Source organism: Ciona intestinalis, chromosome 1 (genome assembly GCF_000224145.3).
Source record: "Ciona intestinalis chromosome 1, KH, whole genome shotgun sequence".
NCBI classification, from domain to species: Eukaryota; Metazoa; Chordata; class Ascidiacea; order Phlebobranchia; family Cionidae; genus Ciona; species Ciona intestinalis.
The window spans coordinates 6,371,632-6,391,135 of record NC_020166.2 but is presented as its reverse complement, the minus strand read 5'-3'; the positions used below and the strand labels follow the sequence as shown (position 1 = coordinate 6,391,135).

The 19,504-nt window shown below is 36.2% G+C and overlaps 4 protein-coding genes across 5 annotated transcripts; all 4 read left to right on the top strand.

Annotated features, from left to right (window-relative positions):
* Positions 1-500: 500 nt before the first annotated feature.
* LOC108951032 lies at positions 501-2,317 on the top strand. The gene is made up of 4 exons (XM_018817562.2): positions 501-967; positions 1,544-1,688; positions 1,840-1,931; positions 1,990-2,317. The coding sequence occupies exons 1-4, from the start codon at positions 716-718 to the stop codon at positions 2,293-2,295; spliced, it is 795 nt and encodes a 264-aa protein (XP_018673107.1). The 5' UTR covers positions 501-715; the 3' UTR covers positions 2,296-2,317.
* A 1,436-nt stretch (positions 2,318-3,753) lies between these two features.
* Positions 3,754-10,338, top strand: LOC100184503 (xaa-Pro aminopeptidase 1). The gene is made up of 17 exons (XM_002125720.4): positions 3,754-3,992; positions 4,177-4,292; positions 4,500-4,601; positions 5,064-5,232; positions 5,394-5,486; positions 5,825-5,982; positions 6,039-6,120; positions 6,260-6,403; positions 6,462-6,610; positions 7,016-7,102; positions 7,387-7,574; positions 7,810-7,942; positions 8,173-8,347; positions 8,625-8,693; positions 9,012-9,088; positions 9,172-9,270; positions 9,719-10,338. Exons 1-17 carry the CDS (start codon positions 3,956-3,958, stop codon positions 9,923-9,925), a joined length of 2,085 nt encoding a protein of 694 aa, XP_002125756.1. The 5' UTR covers positions 3,754-3,955; the 3' UTR covers positions 9,926-10,338.
* Positions 10,339-10,367: 29 nt separating this feature from the next.
* On the top strand, positions 10,368-12,378 carry LOC100186899. The gene is made up of 6 exons (XM_002125569.4): positions 10,368-10,502; positions 10,672-10,808; positions 10,861-10,931; positions 11,293-11,509; positions 11,708-11,815; positions 11,926-12,378. Exons 1-6 carry the CDS (start codon positions 10,412-10,414, stop codon positions 12,238-12,240), a joined length of 939 nt encoding a protein of 312 aa, XP_002125605.1. The 5' UTR covers positions 10,368-10,411; the 3' UTR covers positions 12,241-12,378.
* Positions 12,379-17,766: 5,388 nt separating this feature from the next.
* Positions 17,767-19,431, top strand: LOC113474445 (A disintegrin and metalloproteinase with thrombospondin motifs 20-like). Of its 2 annotated transcripts, XR_003396100.1 has the most exons (4): positions 17,767-18,221; positions 18,654-18,810; positions 18,870-19,234; positions 19,297-19,431. XR_003396100.1 is itself a non-coding variant. In XM_026835514.1 (3 exons), the coding sequence occupies exons 1-3, from the start codon at positions 17,939-17,941 to the stop codon at positions 19,060-19,062; spliced, it is 633 nt and encodes a 210-aa protein (XP_026691315.1). In that variant the 5' UTR covers positions 17,767-17,938; the 3' UTR covers positions 19,063-19,431. The 2 variants fall into 2 exon arrangements, 1 of the variants encoding a protein (XP_026691315.1); XM_026835514.1 differs by having other exon boundaries at positions 18,870-19,431.
* The last annotated feature ends 73 nt before the right edge of the window (positions 19,432-19,504 follow it).

Below are 19,504 nucleotides of genomic sequence, written 5' to 3'. Positions count from 1 at the left end.
AAATTGATAGTATTTTGCAACTTACAGTTAAGCCAGCAAAATTATCGGGTCTTGCTAGTTTTTTTTCCAAGTAAACTTTATTTATTTTATAATTTTTAAACGTTATTTTTGTTATGATTTCATCTTTAATTTGAGCCATATAACTCCCCGTCCATTTTACTTATACATTTACATATCTTCGTTTTCTTACAAAACTAAAACTGATTTTATAAAACAAAAAAAAAACAATACGAAATTTTCTGCACATTTTTTCAACTACGATACTAAATTGGTGATTCAAACACCCAAACCACAAAATATTGGAAGTTTTAATAAGGTTCATCGAGTAATTATAGAACCTATTCATATTGTATACTAAAGTAATATTCAGTATATACTGTAACCTAATTTCTAGTAACAAATAAAAATTATTGTAACCCGTCATAGCATTGCTGTGTAGGCTAAATTGCCTTACATGACTTATTTATACGGTGAGTTCAAGTGTACTTAATCCTCGTAAAAGATAATACAACAAACCTACATTTGTTGAACTTACATAAGGTGCTTACTATAGCTTCAGTTCAAACCATACCGGTTATATTCTGTCGGTGTTGTTTCCAGGCACAATATAATTTTGAAACTGCTCTTGTCAATTTTTTTAGCAACGGCAGCGTTTCGTAGGTGGAAATTTAAAATTGTATGAGAGAAGTGGTTCACTAAATTTTAGTTTTTAAGCATGAAGGTCATATACGTTGGTTATTCTAAAACTGGTACCAAGAGCATGGCGGCGGTGTTTCGGCAGTTTGGTTACAAGACATACGACTGGCTTGAAAATGAATACTATCTTGGTAATGATTGGAGAAGAATAATCAACTATGGTGGAACAGTGGAAGATTTAAGAAGAATGTACAAAGATGTAGATGCTGTTGTCGATGCACCTGCTTATCTGTATTGGAAAGAGATGACGGAAGCTTTTCCAGAAGCCAAGGTTTTCTAGTCTTGCACATTATGTTGTTTAAAGTTTGGTATTAAACTATGTAAGGCAAACTATACGTGCGCAATAAGAGCACATACCTACTATAAAAAAATATTGATACTTGAATGTAACTTTCGTTATTTTCGCGTGGCTGGAAAACGACGGTCGGTATAACACGAGTGCTGTTCTGTTTCATATACCTTGTTTCAACAGCCTACGAGTCACTAGCAAGTATGTCACTTTGTAGGTGACTATTTTGTTCGTATTGCTCATAAATTCGACGAGCCATCAGTGACCACTAAGTTGAAGCAATTGCCGTTAAGTGTCTTGCCCATCAAAGACACATACGCCCGCAATGGTTAGCAGCGACGAACCTTGTACTCTGTGGGCTGGAGGCAGGCGTGCTAACCACTTTGCCACGGCACCGGATTTGATGTTAGATAGACCCGTACGCCCTGCTGCTGTTAATCAAAAGGATTAAAAAAACGCCCAACGGTGTGCAATGACTGCACCTATGTTGTTGGCGTAAACTTTGCCCTGCCAAACAAGAATTAGTCAGTCGTAACTAGCATCACACTTGCTTTTCAGCTAATAATTTGCATTCGCGACGAGACAGTCTGGGTGTATAGCATGAAAAAACAAATGGCGTCGATCGTTTCTGATCCAATGTATGTCTTAATGCAAACCTTGTCCTATTTTGGTTGGCAACATTTTCTTTTCAACAAAGCGTGGGGTGAGTTCATTTTCGAAGGGGTAAACTGTATTAACGCAAAGAAAACTAAAGTATGCTTTTATTTTTAATATACAGAGTCTTACGTATTACAATTATAAAAATAGATTTAGTCTCTTTTCAACATCTACCACCAAATGCAGTTATTTTACAGGAATCGCCAGGAAATCGCCCTGGTCTAATTTCTGCTTCAACGAAATGCTTTGGAAACGCAATTATAGAAACCACAACTGTTCGGTTTTACAAGTATGAGTAAGCGTTTTCGGGGTAATTGATTAAACAACATAATAATGTTTATATGAAGGAAGCACCAAAGGATAAACTATTGGTGTACAAATTCGGCGACGGTTGGAAACCAATCTGTGAATTCCTCGGTGAAAAAATACCAGACACGCCCTTTCCTCATTTAAACGTGGCAGCTTCGTTATTAGATGAGTCGAGGCAACACCCGACCATGGTCAGAATGTGGAGAGAAACAATGTTTTCTCTAGGAGTTCTTACTCTTCTTGGAGTTTATTGCGGTTACAAGGTTTACCAAAACCCAACAAGGATGAAATGTTACGTTAACACAATCTTAAACTGTTTAAAATTTCGGTCAAATTACAAGTGAAATAAAAAGAATATTCAAAACACAACCTGCTGCCTTTAAATATTCAGAATTTGCTGTAATTGTTTGTTTGTATTTAATAATATATTACTGTAGGGTAAGATGGGACACCTTTAAGCACATATTTTCAATTATCCTGATTGTCTTTTAAACAATTAACAATGGTTTATGGGAGCTGCGAGGATACAGGTTTAAAACTCTTTAAATGTTCTTTGGTTACAACTAAGTAGGACGAGAAAACAGATTAAAAAGGTGCCCCATCTTTCCCCATCCTACTATAATAAACACATGCTGGTGTTACTTTTCCCGCTATTGTCCTGCGCCGTGACATAAAGTGGTTAGCCCCCCTTGCATTAGCTGGTGGATGCGGGGTTATATAACGACTTCGATACAAGCGATGTTTGCCAATGTGATAAAAATGATAGTAAAATAAATGGCAAGCACCAATTTCCATGTACAAATTTGATTTCTTGTTGGTGCTTCCGCTTTAACGCAACGGCATCAAACTATTTTCAATTTAAGCAAGGACGGAACAAATCAACTTTTTCCCTACAGTTGGTCACAATTAAAACATCATTTTATAGTTAAACATCGCATATGATGAATATATATGAACCTTATCATTGCACATAATTACTGCGAGACGACAATGTTAACTAGTGTAAATTTACAGTTCAACACACTATCCTAGAGTTGTACTCATGCTTGTACATTTATTTACTTGTTAAAAGTGTGTATCCATTAGAGTTATTCTCTTTTATTTAACCCAGTGCAGTGTCGCCTTACTTCTCCACCTTATATATACGGCGGGGCATGGGCTACTTAAAATATCTTTAGTAGGCCATGGACGGGGCAACGACGGTCGTTATCACACGAGTGTTCTGTTTCATACACCTCACGTCGCTTACGAGCTTCAGTGACGTCAACTGGTCCGATATCGAATATTTGGACTCTCTTTAAACTTCTGAACCTTGTTCCAATCTCCAGGACCGTAAACAAATAAATAAACCGGAATTTTTGCAAGTTTGCGAACAAAGTACAAGTTGCACTGATGGTAGGTCGATCTTAGTTCAATCGATATGGGTTTGGATTATTGTAGTAATAATAAAATATACGAACTGTTAATGCAAACTATGCCCAAATATTTCTACTAAAATCATTACTAGCCACGTATATACTCAGTCATTTAAGCAGGATTGTAAAATACGAATCACCAAGCGAAAATTTTATTGTAGCGGAATCGGAAATTTGTGCCAATATTTCTTAGTCTCCATATCTTCATATAGTCAACCATAACGTTGCCACGCCCCATCAGTACCGAGTACACGCCTATTTATAGGAATATTTGTCTTAATCGAATACCACTAAAACCCTTCGTCATCGTTTGCTTTAAATTCAAATCCCTAGTACGAGGGGCAACACGTTTGTTATGAACATAGTTAGTTCAAAAGGTTTGTCAATAACTACATAACTCTCTATCGTTAAAACGCTCCGACACGTTGGTTCCGTTACACATTAACTTTTGATGATTCAACGAGCAGGGTGATTTCCTGCATTGCTGCAATCCAGCAGCGTTTTTTTCAAATCCATTCGCTGAATCTCTTGCTCGTGTCGAAGTGCGGAGTTCTGGTTAGGTGACGGTTCGATAAAGTTGCATTTAAAAATGCGTGTTTTGGGAACTGTCCTGCAAATTATTTTTTGTAAGTATATGTGCTCTTCGATCACGGTGTATTTATATAAAAAAAATGTTTAATATAAAATTATTGAATTAAAACTTCAGGCGTGAACCAAATCTATTTTGCACGCAAAGCGAAATTGGTTAATGCAATTGAACGAAACAATTTCCTAAAAAATAGTGCGTAGATTAATTGTGTTTTTCATCAGTTGCAACAATAACGAATGCCCTCGTAGCACAAAGTGATGGGAGGTCGAATATTCTCGATGAAAGACAACTTGAATCACACGGAATCGTTAAGAACAACAAAGCCTGTCCGGACAATGTTCGTGATGTACCATAAATTAAACCTATGATTTTAAACTTTTTAGACAGGTAGTTTACTTTAGAGGAAACGGGTTCGAGACTCGACGTTGCCACCCGTATGAGCGTAACTTGAACATTTTCGTTTTAAAAAAAACAGAAATTTACCAAAAATAAGCAGAATAAGTCAAACCATAACAACATAATAAATACGTATCTTCTATTGCAGCCTACCGCTACAGACACAACACAGCGGCTCGGAGACCTAAGATCCGAAATGATAAAAAGTGACTTCCAAGCTTACATAATTCCTTCGAGCGACGCACACTTGGTGAGTAATACTTTAAAACGAAAAAAGCTAAAACGTGTTTTGTATCTGATCAGTATGAGTTCTGTTATTAAATTGCCCATCGACGAGATAATTGATTCCGCCTTTCATACCGTAAGGTCACCCAAATGTTGGCGGAAAGCCACCATATAATATATCGCGGTCAGGCCGGTGGCAAAGCAGTCGGTAATCATCTTGCGATGGTGGTTTTTAGTAAAACACGCATGCGTCAAAACCAATATGGTAAATCAGTTACATATACCATGAACACTGAACGAAAATAACCATATACGACCCACAACCAGGTACTTATACACGCCTATAGCAAACAAATAAAAAGAAAAGCTCGACCGAGACACAATATAGGTCTCCGTGCTTAAGAATAAACCACATCACGCTTAGTTCCATAACATCTCAATTTTGTAAAATATATTTTCAGTATCTTTCACTTGCGTGTATGTTTAGAGTGAGTACCTGGCTCCGAGTGAAAAGAGACGCGTCTGGATCAGTGGGTTTACTGGATCTGCTGGGACAGCGGTTGTCACTTTGACGAAAGCTGCAATGTGGACGGACGGACGTTACTTCTTACAGGCAGAACAAGAGTTAGATTGCAATTGGAGTCTCATGAAAATAGGTAAGTCTCGCATTTCAAATAAAGAATCATACGTTTGGTCCAAATTCTGATCAAGTATGTGTGTTTGACTTTACCGCCAACAATTGCGTTGCAAAAATTTTATTACCGGTAATGTTACAAAATATGAGTCATCATAAAAATGATATGCAAACATTTTGCAGGCGAACAAGGCGTACCCACAATAGAAGAATGGTTGGTGCAAGAATTAGGACCTGGCATGAATGTTGGAGGCAACCCTTTCCTGTTTTCAATAGGTGACCTCACTTTCACATCACTTTATGTAAATACAAGAACAAACAATGTCGCTCTTGTATGGACATCAAAAACAAGCCGACAAGCATTAGTTAGGCATATTTTGATGCTGTTGCTATCAGGCGCATAACGTACTGCCTGAAATCCCACTTCTAAGAAAAGTAATTTTTTGCCCCAACGTGTTTTGTTTGCCATCCGGCGTTTTACAAGAAGAGTAATTCCATGTTTCATTCAAAAGACTTTGCCCGTAAAATTTCCAAGATTGTTTAAAAGATACCGTGCGATTCCTTTTAACATTATGAATATATTTTGCTTGTTTTTGGGAATGAATGCCTTTCAGAACTTTGGCTAATCTACGCCTCCAACTTGGCGTCGGGTGGTGTTGCACTGAATCAGTCAATCCCTGACATTGTTGACAATGTATGGACGGACCGACCACCGCTAGATGGAGACGAAGTCGTTGTGTTGCCGGTTCAATATGCTGGAGTAGAGTGGACGGTTAGTTGGCACACTTGGTAAGCGGGCGAAGATGGTAAACGATCTGTATATTACAGGATAAGTTGTTGGATGTAAGAAAAGAAATGAAAAGTGCTGCAGTTGATTATTTGTTGCTTACAGTGCTCGATGAAAACGCATGTAAGCAAATTTCACTTTCATAAAATATCTGTATGTTTTAATCTACCAATGTATATATGGCTATGGGAAAATATTCCTAAACATATGTTTCCATGTTGTTTTAAATCATATAATCTACTCATTTTGTTAAACACTGCAGGGTTTTTTAACTTACGGGGAAGCGACATACCTTACACACCAGTGTTCACATCATACACTGTGATTGGTATGACGGACGTGGTGTTGTTTGGTAACATGTCATATTTCGCTAAGCAAGAAATCAAGGATCACCTCGCTAAACAAGGTAAGCATATTTTTGCGCTTTTAGTTTCGGTGTGAAAAACTGATTTCTGCCGAAATAGGTTGCGAGTCTAACAACACGTGTGCGACTGTGCAACCGTACGAGAATGCTCGGCCATATTTGCAGCAACTGACCACGACGCAGAGTAATGCCATATTTTGGTTGCCTAGCGATGGAACGACATACGGAATGTACAGTGTGGTGGATGAGGTAAAAAGTGCATATTCTAACCAATGACCGGTATAGTGTAGTATATACTGGGGTGTAAGATGGGATACCGTTACCACCTTAATCCCATATTTCCAGATCATGTTTTTTGAATTTAACAACGATAATTTAGTGTCGTGGGGTTGCGGTTATATAACTCTACAAATATTGTTTGTTTACCGCTAAATTGGACGAATAACAAGAATGTAAACATTACCTTTACCCTATCCTCCTATAAAAAACAGGAAAATTCCCTTTAGTAGTATATGGCAGTGATTTATTATTCATTTATATTTATTCTGTTCACACAAGAGTGTAGTCTTATTTATATGACGCATGTATGGTGTATATATGAAGTATACGGAAGACCAAACACATAACTATAACTTAATCGATCTTATGTATCAGGACCACCAGATTTCTGATATATCTCCACTGAAGATTCCAAAGTCAGTAAAGAATTCGAAAGAAATCGAAGCTATGCGACAAGCTCATGTAAGTAAACAGAAACACAATATAATATTTTAATATTCAGGGATTGTTTAATATATATATATTAGGGTGGGGAAAGATGGGACATATTTTATTTCTTTTCTTTCCCCAATTGGCAGTAAACAAAAAAAACATTTTAAAAAAATATAAAACCGTGTCCTTACGACCCCCATAGAACGTAATTATTTGTTTAAAACATGACCCGGATATTTGGATATTATGTGCTAAATGTGTCCCGTCTTTCCCACCCTGCTACACACTAAGCTTTGTACCTATTTTGTTCTCAGATATACGATGCCGTTGCTCTATGTGAATATTTACAATGGTTGGAAATAAACGTTCCGAAGGGGACCGTTGATGAGCTGAATGGAGCTGAAAAAGTCAAAAACCTACGACTCGCTCAACCTACAAGCAAGGGCCTCAGTTTCGGATCCATTTCAGCCAGTGGTCCAAACGCTGCCATCATACACTACCGGTATGATGGAGTATTTTGTTTAAACCCAAGCATTTTGGCAAGACTCAAAACGGCGGTAAACAAAAGAACTTTTAAAGAATTACAAAACCGTATCTCACTACTTCCATATAGGCCGTTGCTAATTGTTTAAAACACGATCAGGATATTTGGATATTGTGTGCTAAAATTGTCCCATCTTTCCCCACAGTACGCTTTAAAGAAATACAAACAATTTATTCTTCATTATTAATAATAGCTCCACACCTGAAACAAACCGACCACTCACGACAACAGAAGTTTACATGATAGATTCTGGTGGTCAGTACTTTGAAGGCACAACTGACGTCACGCGTTCTGTACATTTCGGAACACCGACGGACTTTGAGAAGGTATATTATATATTAGATATGAATAATACAGTATATGGTGGGGTAAGATGGGAAATGTTTCGTTCTCCTTTATATTTTAGACGAGTTGTATACCCGTATAGTCCGGCGGAAAAGTTGTTAATGTTGTACAGGGTTTATATAGGTACCAACGGTATTCCATCTTACCCCAAAGTAATATATGACTGAATATTTTCAATAGCTGTGTTTTATTGGTGAATTAAATTTGATAGGAAGCGTTTACCCGTGTATTGATGGGTCAAATCGACACGCAAAGTGCTATCTTTCCCTACACGAAAGATGGAAACTATCTGGACATGCTTGCACGAAGACATCTGTATGACGTTGGATTAGAATACAGACATGGGACGGGCCACGGGGTTGGTCAATATCTCTGCATTCACGAATGTATGTATAGTTTTTATCGACTCCAAATTAAGTTTGAAGACAAAGCAATATTTCCATTTTGATTTGTCCTCCTTTATTACGTGTTTCAATATTTGTGTTGCCCAATGCAACAACATTTTTAAAGCCTCACACAAACTTCTTTATATAAGCCTCCCAGTTCTTTACATACAGCAGCACCTGTAGATAACGCTACACACGATACTTTAACAAGTCGATACATCTCAAACATCTCATGCAATTACATATTATAAACTGTTTAAACTAATAAAACCCATAGATCCACCGGGTATTGGAAATGCAGTTGGCGGAGGATATCCTCTACAACCTGGAATGTTTACAAGCGTCGGTGAGATCTCTATGAAGTCATTAGTAACAATATTTTGTGAGACGTGAATTGATCGGTTGATGTAACCCATCGGTTACTAGGTTATGCAAAATACCAATTAAAAATACATAAACAATAAGTTTTGTATACACAACTTTAGCGTATCATAACAACTGTGGTTTACCTTTAGTCCCATAATTTATAAAACCACAATTATACACGGAAAATTCTAACCAAAAGAGGTCAGAATGCAGGGTGCGCAATGAGACACGGTACGTTATACCATTTCGGCGAGTTGTATCGAAGTGTCAGCTTCTAAACTATTTCCCACTTTTCCAGAACCCGGTTTTTACCAAGATGGTGAATTTGGGATAAGAATCGAAAACGTGAACGTAGTTGTTGAGGCAGTGACCGAGGTATGTGGTATGAGGCGTGTAACAACTTAAACGTTAATTGTCAAAACGGAGAAAGAAATTACAAATGTATTATTTTCACCCAGCACAACTTTGGAGGATACAAGTTTTATACATTCGACCCAGTCACGTTGGCTCCTATTCAACTTAAAATGATTAATGTTGATTTACTGAGCGATAAACAGGTACGCTATACCTTAGCTTATAATATGCGTTAAAAATATCATGGGTCGCACGCTATATATAAGAAGCAACGTACCGAGTTCAAGCTTTAATGCTGCCGGTATTTATTGCCATAGGTCAAGGACAGGGAAAGACGGGACACCTTTATCGCGTAATATCCAAATTTTCTGAACGTGTTTGAAACAATCAAATACGGTCTATAAAAGCGACTTTTTTTAATTTTTTGAATGTTCTTTGTTTGCCATTAAATCGGACGAGAAAACATATTAATATAAAGGTGTCCCATCTCCCCCCAACACGTTTAAGTCTTTATTCCCTTTAAAAACAAGAAAATTGCATTTTGAATGAATGAATAAATGACTAAGTTAAAGAACAATTTTGGTGTGAGTTTTAAATTTTAAAGTAGCTTATTCTATACGAGACAACTCAGAGACCGCTTTGACCTTACAGATAAAATACCTGAACGACTACCACAAGAAAGTTGAGGTGATAGTAGGAGAAGAAGCTTTGCGGCAAAACAAACCAGAGTTAAAAGATTGGATCCAAAAAGCAACCGTGCCGCTTGCCCGAGGGACTTCAACTCGAAATAATATATCTTGGTCTATTATGATATTTATTGCAGCGGTATGCACTATGGTTAATGTTAGTTTAGAATAGAAACATTTTGCGGTTTTTGTATCACTCGTTTAGGCAAATATAACTACGATTCTCACACACGACAATGCAGCTTTCATATGCTGCTGCACATTTTGTGAATGCATATTTACTATAGTGTCAAGTATAGTAACTGATAACAAATCAAATGTATATTATCGCGACGACACTTTCGGTTGGTGTATCCCGAATAAGTCTAATGATACTACGAACTAAAATAAAATAAAAATGAACTAATTAATATATAAACCGAATACTCGTATTTTCTGGATTGGCAAATTATCCAAGTTTTAGATTTTGTATATGTCTTTGGCGTATACTTACAGTTTGTTCGTCTTTTATGTTTGAAAATGCGCTTATGACGTGTTAATTATCATTGTGACGAAACTTCGTAATTACAACCACACAAACGAAAACTTTGCAATATATTTTGACGATTGGACCAAACCTAAATTCACTATATGAAAACAAAATAAAAGAACGAATAAAATGGGAGGAGCGAAGGATTCTCAATCTTCCGGCTTGAGTACAATAAACAGCAAGCATACTTTATCCACTCGAGCAAGGATCAGCATCAGAGGTAATTTTATTAATCAACCGGCCAACTCCGGTGTTTTGACTCTTTTTGTCACCGGTATTATATGATACTGTATTGGAATCATCATATAATTTATAATGTAATCATTTAAATTCAGCCAAATGCAGTATATTAGGTTAAATTAATTACAGGACACGCTTCCGTTTTGCAGATAAAATTTTGGCTACCGGTGGCATGAGAAAACAGCCGCGTGTGAGCACGAGAGGCAGTACACCAAGTACTTGTCCAAACAGCGAACCATGCAGTTCCCAAACAAGTAGCACTTTGACCATTACCGACAACAGCGAGGTAAAGTCTGATTTTTTGCGAAAATAAAAATACAAAATACCTTTTGCGGCAGACAATTTTGAGCAAAAAGATATCTTCTTCTGGTACTGAGAAGGATATTTCGTCTTGTTGTGGCGCAAATAGGTATGTTCACAGTCTCAACTTAGTATTGATAAAATATTTTATTTTTTTTATTAAGTTATAGAAGAGTGCACGGCCTGCAAGAGATATCTCTAGTAGGCCGTTAAGGGTGGGAGGAAATGGGACATGTTTTTATTCAATTTTTTCGACCCATTTAATACTAAACAAGAATAGTTAGAGAATTAAATAAGCCCTAGCCCCGTGTCTCTGAGAGAGCATTTTAATTGTTTAAAACACCATCAGAAACAACTGATTTTGGCGCTAACGGAATCCGATTTTATTCCAAAGTACTATTGGTATTATTTTACTGTGGCTCCGACTGATTCTATACTATGATTCTACTATAGAATAATTGCATTATCAGAAAGGGTTGTAGCGCGCCTTTGGAAAAGCAGCCTCCTACTACGACACAAAGGGCAATAAAAACCATGACAAAATGCGCAAAACTCGCATACCGCAAAGTGCCCAGCATTTGCACGCAACTTGGAGGGGCTTCTAGTACTAAGGATTCAGCGCAGCCTTCCAAGCATGTGTTGGAATGTATGAACTGTCAATCAATATCGCCAATCGACGATATTAAGGTAAGGTTTATATTTCGCTAACAATTTCGATTTCATATTGCCAAGAACCGAATTTAACTTGCTGTGTTTAATCCTTTAATCCATTTCTGTTACCTGTACATGGTTACATAACCAACACATAATATACAAATCTCGTAGTTATGTCATATCTCTTGATCTGTATAAGTCAAGCCGTGTCAAATCAGGTATTTTCAACAGGTTCACCGACGGATTCGAAAAGATAAACTTCGTGAAATGAAAAAAAGAAGAGAAAGGAGAATTGGGGCGTCAAATGCGAACCGTAGAGGCAGCGATAGCTCTATCTCGGTAATCGCTACAACTATTTGTATATATAATAATAAAAAGTAAACCGCAGTTTGTGTGTAGATTCAGTTAAGCTGCAAAATAAAACTTGATTTTGTGGTTCTTTATTTTAGAGCCCGGTTTCAAGTGTTGTGTCAGCGGGACAAGAGATAAGTGCAGCGATTGCAGCCACGCGAAAGAAGAAGAAGTATAAAGGTATTGAGCAATCCTCCGCCTCTTCCTTGAGCGGAGACAAATTAGTGGAGGTATGGAAAAAAAGCAGAAAAAGACGAAAGCGAAAGAAAAAGAAAAAGAACAAGGTAGATAAGAGATCAAAAAAGAGAAAGAAATCCTCCTGTCAAGAAGAACAGCGCAGAAAGAGGCAGTGCTGCCGAAACCTTGCTCGTCGTATTAAACGCAAAGATAAAAAGTTTTATTGCTTGTGGTAGATGGTCATCACTGTACATATCGTCAATAGCAATATAATATGCGCGAAAATCAAACCGGATACACTTGTAAGGTGATTGAAAACTTAAAATATGAATCCACACTTCATACAGGAATATATATAGTAGGGTGGGGGAAGATGGGACACCTTTTCATTCTATTTTCTCGTCCAATTTGGTGGGAAGCATGTAAAATCTAAAGAATTATGAAACCTTGTCCTCACGACTTCCTTATACCGATGTTCATTATATAAAACACGATCAGGATGTTTGGATATCATGTGCTAAAGGTGTCCCATCTTCCCCCACACTACTGTAGCACATCTCACTTTTCTCCATATATAAGTTAACGTCACCAATCTTTAAGAAAAAATGGTTCAATGTCTAGTAGTACTTTGGTGGTCTGAGATGGAAAACACGGCGCTGTTGTTTTTTCAGCCTCACTTAAAGTAATTGCAGGTAGTAGTATTTTCCTAATGATGTTATAGATACGTATAAATTTAACATAAGATCAGAGCAATGAGAAATACACAGATGAAAAGCTTCCTTATGGGAAGATGGGACATTTTGTTAGACTTTTTTAATTTCTTGTTACGGATCCCCATTTAATGATATAATCAGGAAACACTTTATAAAGCGTGTCAAAGCCGATTACTGTTGTTAAATATTTAAAAAATGTTCAATAGAAAAAGGTATGTTTTTTGAACAGGTAGAAAACTGCGCAAAAGTAAGAAGGTAATTTTGAATGCTCCCTAAATCAAAAAGCCGATAAAATTTTGTGCTTTGCGAGTGTAAACAATCAACCTAGTTTCATACAAAAACTTGAATATTTCGTACAGGTTGATTTTGTCTCATAAAACTAGTTTTAGTTTTGTGAAAAAAACTAAGATATAAACATAGGGAAAATAGACAGGTGGAAATATGACTTTAGTTTAGGATAAAAATAAAAAAAACATCGTTTTACAGTTATGCATATATAAAGTTTACATGGCCAAGAAACTAGCACAGCTTGGTAATTTCCGTAGGGTAACTGCAAGTTGCAGAATAGTGCTAATGTAAATATATTTTAATTTAGAGTCCCACCTTCACCCCACATTATAGTTTTGTAGGGTTTTATTGCCAAACTTTGAAGATTTGCTTTTATTTCAATAATTTATACCTCAGGGTTGTTCAAATATAATATACTATACATAATAACAAGATAATATATTCAAAATCCAGTCATTTGCACTTGGAGATAATTTATGAGAAGTGGCTATAGTTGTTTTACCCTGTTACTTTAAATCAAGTTAAAAAACGAAGAAAAACTGCATAAAACGCCATCGAATCAATTGACCACGATAGTAAACTGGAACGACCCGTAAACGAGAGAGAGTGTATCGTGCTTCTCCTTGTCGACATTGGAGATGCGCGTTCTACTTTTTATTTCTGTGGTTAATACGCATTTCTAGGATACAATATTTAACGATTGGTTTTCGAATAATACCCATTAACGTTCGAATAATACCAAAAAAAAGTTAAAAACTATAGCAGTAGAAAGGCAGGGGGACAAGAATGTTTAAACTTAAATTTCAAAGCGTACAGTATTATTTCGTGCTACTTACGTGTATTCCTAATAATAAAAACACCTATTAATCAAAACTATTAATGATTTAAAGTTAAACTGTCACGTCTTATCCTGTGTTTTTTCGATTTTATAAAATTTCACCTGTTGTGCGAATCGCTAAATAACTCCTCGTGAGTTTTATTATATTTTTTGATTTGTTGTCAATTAATAAAGGAATGATCGAATTAATCCGCGGTATCCCCCGATAACCATAATATATAGTAGGGTGGGGGGAGATGGGACACTTTGTCAGACGAGACTCTCTTTTAATTTTCTTTTTACGGACCCCCATTTAATGATAATCATGAAAATAAGATTACAGAATTATTCGACAGTATTATCACGACCTTATAAACGCCCGTCAAAGCTGATTACTGTTTTTAAATATTAAAAAAAGTAAAATAGAAACAGTATACTTTGAACTGGTTAAAAATGCGAAATAGTAAGGTGCCATTTTTTAATGCTCGCTAAATCATGTTAAAGCTAATGATTTTTTAGTTTGCGTGTGCAAACGATTAAACTAGTTTCATAGCTTTTTAAAACAACCTTAAATATTTCGTACGCAGTTTTATTTTGTCTCATGAAACTAGTTTTAGTTTTGTAAAAAACACTGAGATATAAGCATAAAGAAAATAGGCAGGGGTCAATATGACTTTAATTTCAGATAAAAACAACAAAAAACATCAGTTTAACGGTATATATATAAAGTTTACATGGCAAAGAAACTAGCACAGCCTGTTAAACTCGGTTAACCACAAGTTGTAGAATACTGCTAATGTAAATATATTTCAATTAAGAGCCCTATCTTCCCCCACATTGTAGTTTTGCATGTTTTCATTGCCAAACTTTGAAATATTTGCTTTTAATTTAGTAATTTATACCTTAGGGGGTTTACAACTATAAGATACTGATATAATAAAAAGATAATATTTCGAAAATATATATTCGAAATTTGGTCATTTGCACTTGGTGTTAATTTATAAAAAGGGGCTTGTGCCAAAAACAGAGTAGTAATACCCAATTTGTAGCAAAAATAAAAACTTTATCAATAGTTATAGTCAATTTTCTGTTAATACAAGTTCATATACATTTGTAGGATACAATACTTATCTATTGATGTTCGAACATTACCCATTATCGTTCAAACAATACCAATTGTTATGCAATAATATAATGTATAGGTAACATGTTAAAAACTATAGCAGTAGGGCAAGAAAAATAATGTTTCGACTTAATTTTCAAATCGTACAGTATTATTTTGTGTTATTTACGTATATTTATAAATACACTTAATAATAAAAATTAACAATGATTTCAAACTGTCCCATCATATCCTGTGTGTTTTCAAATTTGTAAAATTTCACTTGTTGTGCGGATAGTTAAATAACTCCTCGTGTGTTTTATTATATTTTATTAAATCGGTGTTAATTAATAAAGAAATGATAGTACTAATTCGTGGTATTACCAAAAACCGTCATCTTTTTTGATTTTGGAAATACTTGGTAATATGTGCGTAAGTGTCCCATCTCTCCCCACTCTACTAAATAAAATTGTCTAGCTGAGATAATAAAAGACTCTTATAGTTTTCAGTGACATATAATTAGATATGTACATCTTCGGCTTCATATTGGTGTTGTTCGGTTCGATACACACAGTCGTTTTATCTCCGTGTCAAGGTCAAAACAAACAGAACCGGTTGAAACGTTTTGTTCGTGATGCGGAGGCGTTGGACAGAAGAGTTAGTGGACTCCAGGTTTGTAATTCGTTGATGTTATGTCAATTTATTTAAAACCTATACACAAAAAAAAGAATTTTTTTGCCATTTTGTACCAAAGTTATGAAAGACCAAAACAAAACAAAGATAAATTAAATTGTGTACCAGAAATTAGTTTAAATTTAAGTTAAAATTATGTTTTCTTTTATTATACATGCGTACCACTCAATCTAACATTAACAATGTGTATATTATGAAAAGTTATGTTGCACTTTTTAGGATGCAGCAGGGTTAAGTCTTATGGAAATGGACCTACCAGTGGTAAGTGCATTGCAATCATACCAGTTTCGACTTAGCAATTGTCTGCTGTTGTCTTGTTTTTAAAGTTTTTTTAATACTTTACATTTCAGATAACTAGAGAAAGAAGTTATCATTCCTCACCATATTTTATAATATACATCATGTTTTTAAAAGGTATGTAACCTTTACAAGGGTGGGGGTATATACTGGGCACCTTTAGCACATAATTTCCAAATATCCCGATCGTGTTTTAAACAATTAACAACGGTCCATATGGGAGCCGTGAGAATACGGTTTTAAAGTTCCAAAGTATGAAAATCGTATAAAAAGGTGTCCTACCGCCAATCCTATCGCCTATATAGTGAGGTTGGGGGAGATGGGTTGATGGGGCACTTTAGCACATACTGCCATAATGTTTCAACTTTATGTTTTTTTTGTTTTATGTATCGATGACAAATTATGTAGTAGGATTGGGGAAGTTGGGACACCTTCTAACTCTATTTTATCGTCCGATGTGGTAGTAAAAATGAACTTTCAAAGAATTATAAAACTATATGCTCAAGACTCCCATAGACCGTTATTAACTGTTTAAAACACGATCAGGATATTCGGATATTATGTGCCAAAGATGTCCCATCTTCCCCCATCCTACTATACAACTATTAGCCACCACTGGGTTGGAGAAATTTTTACCATACCAAATTTGTAAATTAATTGCAAAAAGAGAAACACTATACATCAAGGTATTTTAAATATTCTATTAAAACATTTCATTTTCAGCCCAAATTTTTGTGGAAGAAATCGACAGAAGGTTGAGTTTTTGTTCACATGCAAATCATAGCTTATCGTCCAAAATATTATCCCTTCGTGCGTTCATTATATCAAACATAGAACATTTAGATAGAGTAAGTATATTTATGTTTTACATTATTTTTCGGGTCGTGTTCCAATACGCTTAATTATCACACAATCACTCTTGGTCAAACAACAAAATAATGTTTTTTAAAAAAGAATTAAATAATGTTTGTTTATTTATTTCCTAAAATGCAGTAATCATTCTCTTCAGGGAAATTATAAGCTATGAGTCGAACTATGCGTGTTGCTTTCCACCGTAAACTCTATAGGTAGAGACATTGGCATCAGTTAGTCAAAAATATCAAAAATAGGAGTGCTAACTAAACCTATTCCAAATGTCTGGATAAATTTCGAGTCCTTCAATTTGTATGAGTACTCAATTTTTTTACATTTTTAATAGTGTCTCCGAAACAAAGATCACAGCATGAAGCGAATGAAAGTGTGTCCGGAGAAAGCAACTGCGTACATCGTGACTATATCACGTATGCTATTGTCCAGCCGCAAACGTTGGCAAAGAATGCATAAACTGACTGAATTTCAACTTCCAGCACTTCATAGACGCTGCTGAATAATGTGGCGTGTTAAATAAAGTAGTATGCATGTATGCTGGAACCTCATTTCGAAGTCATGTGAAAAACCTAAACGCTAGCTCTTTTTCTATCTGGTAACTAAATCGCCTACAGCACTATTACAAAAATATATAAATAAAAAACGACAAATAATACGTAGTTTCAGTTAACTCCGTATAAAAGTCTATTATAAGTGTAACATTTTGTCGTTGTACCCGTTTCCGAAAGACAAATAATTTCACTCGTCCTTTCAATCATTAATTTCCCAGTTTATTTGCTATTATTTATATATATGTTGCGTTTGCTCTGCTTATTTATTAACAGTAAAGCATCGCAATTGACTGGTGGTGTCAAGACTTGCAGGCATGAGCAAACAGTTGCAGCAATAATTAATCTAATGTGTTGCTGCATATTATTATTCCGACTGTTCCATTGTTTTGAAATGCAATATATACTGAAATTTTATTTGTCCCGCTGAATTGTTATCAAAAAAATAAATTAGTAAATAGTTTAACGTACTAATTAAAATCCGAATAGGGAAAAATCAGCCGTCTTGTTTGTATTTTGTTTTTGACAGATAATAGCCTATAAACTGTTCAAATTGCTTTAAATAGCAAACCTAGTTTAGGTCTGCCAATTGCAGAAAACGCTGTTAAAATGCGCGTTGCTGTGCTATTAAGATTTATTTGGGTGGCCAGTCATTTAGCTCTGTCAGACGCAGCGAAAATGTACGAGACTTGTCGGGATATAAAACAAAACACAAGTCCTGATCTGCTGGATGACTTGGTCGACGGGTTTTATTTTGTGAAACTGCAAAACGGGGTGGGCGTTCAAGTTTATTGCACTGGGATGTCACCTGGATCGTCCGAAACGCCGAAGGAGTTTCTTCATTTTCCAGTCGGACGAAGCTCAAACTATGGCGAAGTGTACAGATACGTAGGTGAGCATTTAATTGCCGTTCAAATCAAGATAACGATGGATGAGGCGCACGACTTTGACAAGTAATGTATTTTTCGCCTTTCATCTGTGCCTTCACGAATAACCATTAACCATAAAATGACTGAATTGCTAAGTAATTGTGCAATTTCCCTGACAAAATCAACAACCATTATATTATAGTAGGGTGGGGAGAGATAGGTCATCTTTTCATTGTATTTTTCTCGTTTCCTTTGGTAGTAAACAAACAACTTACAATGGGTATAGAACCGTATCCGTACGACTCCAATAGACCTTTGTTAAAAACCACGATCAGGATATTTGGATATTATTCGCTAAACGCATCTCATCCCACCCTACAATATCAACAGTGACCTCGAAAACTATTTGTAAGAATACCAAAACAATTAAGATAACAATTGGATTGTTTTAACAGGTTCTGATCAGTCTTGTACTTTGGAAGACGCGCCCGAGCATGACCACGATGGTTACGGTAAAACAGAGTATGAAAAAGTTCTTTTTGACCCGAGAACAAGAATAATAACCAACACGGACAGCACTTTTGGTACAACAACTACAGGAAAAACAATACAGTAAGTAGCGAGAACGTGGAGCTTTGAGGCTCTTATACTTAATTATACGACATTACAAGCTACGCGGACGCCGGCGACAAACATTCTTACTCGCCGAGCTGTGCACCATTCGGGAAGTTTTCCATTGATCTGACCGGTACACCTTGGGTTGTGAATAATGGTATGACGTGGAAATGGGAAGGAACGTTCGCGAACGGAGATAACACGATGGGTGCTGCGGTGCTGGATAGTAAATGTACGAAATATATATAACACGGACCAAGTTGAAACTATTTGTTGTTATATTTTCGTAGTGTATCTTGGTTGTTACATCGACCAATCTTCGCGAGATCTTCCGGAAGCTGTCTGGCATGACAACAGTGTGTATTCTGAAACCTGCAGAAAACACTGTTCCGATAATGGATTTGAATACGCAGGCACCCAGGTAAAGAGAGAATAGTGACGGCTGTGTGATAAAAAGCATTTACGACTAATCTCTACCTGCAGTATGCAAGTGAGTGCTATTGCGGTCACACTTACGGTAACTTCGGGCCAGCCGCGGACGAATCCGAATGCAATATGCCTTGTGCGGGTAATGCAAACGAAATGTGTGGTGGTGTTTGGAGGAACTCGGTTTACAGAACAGGTAACTTAAAGAACATCTTCAACTACCGATTGTAACAGCTCTGCGCCTTACCAATTAAAATATCCGACG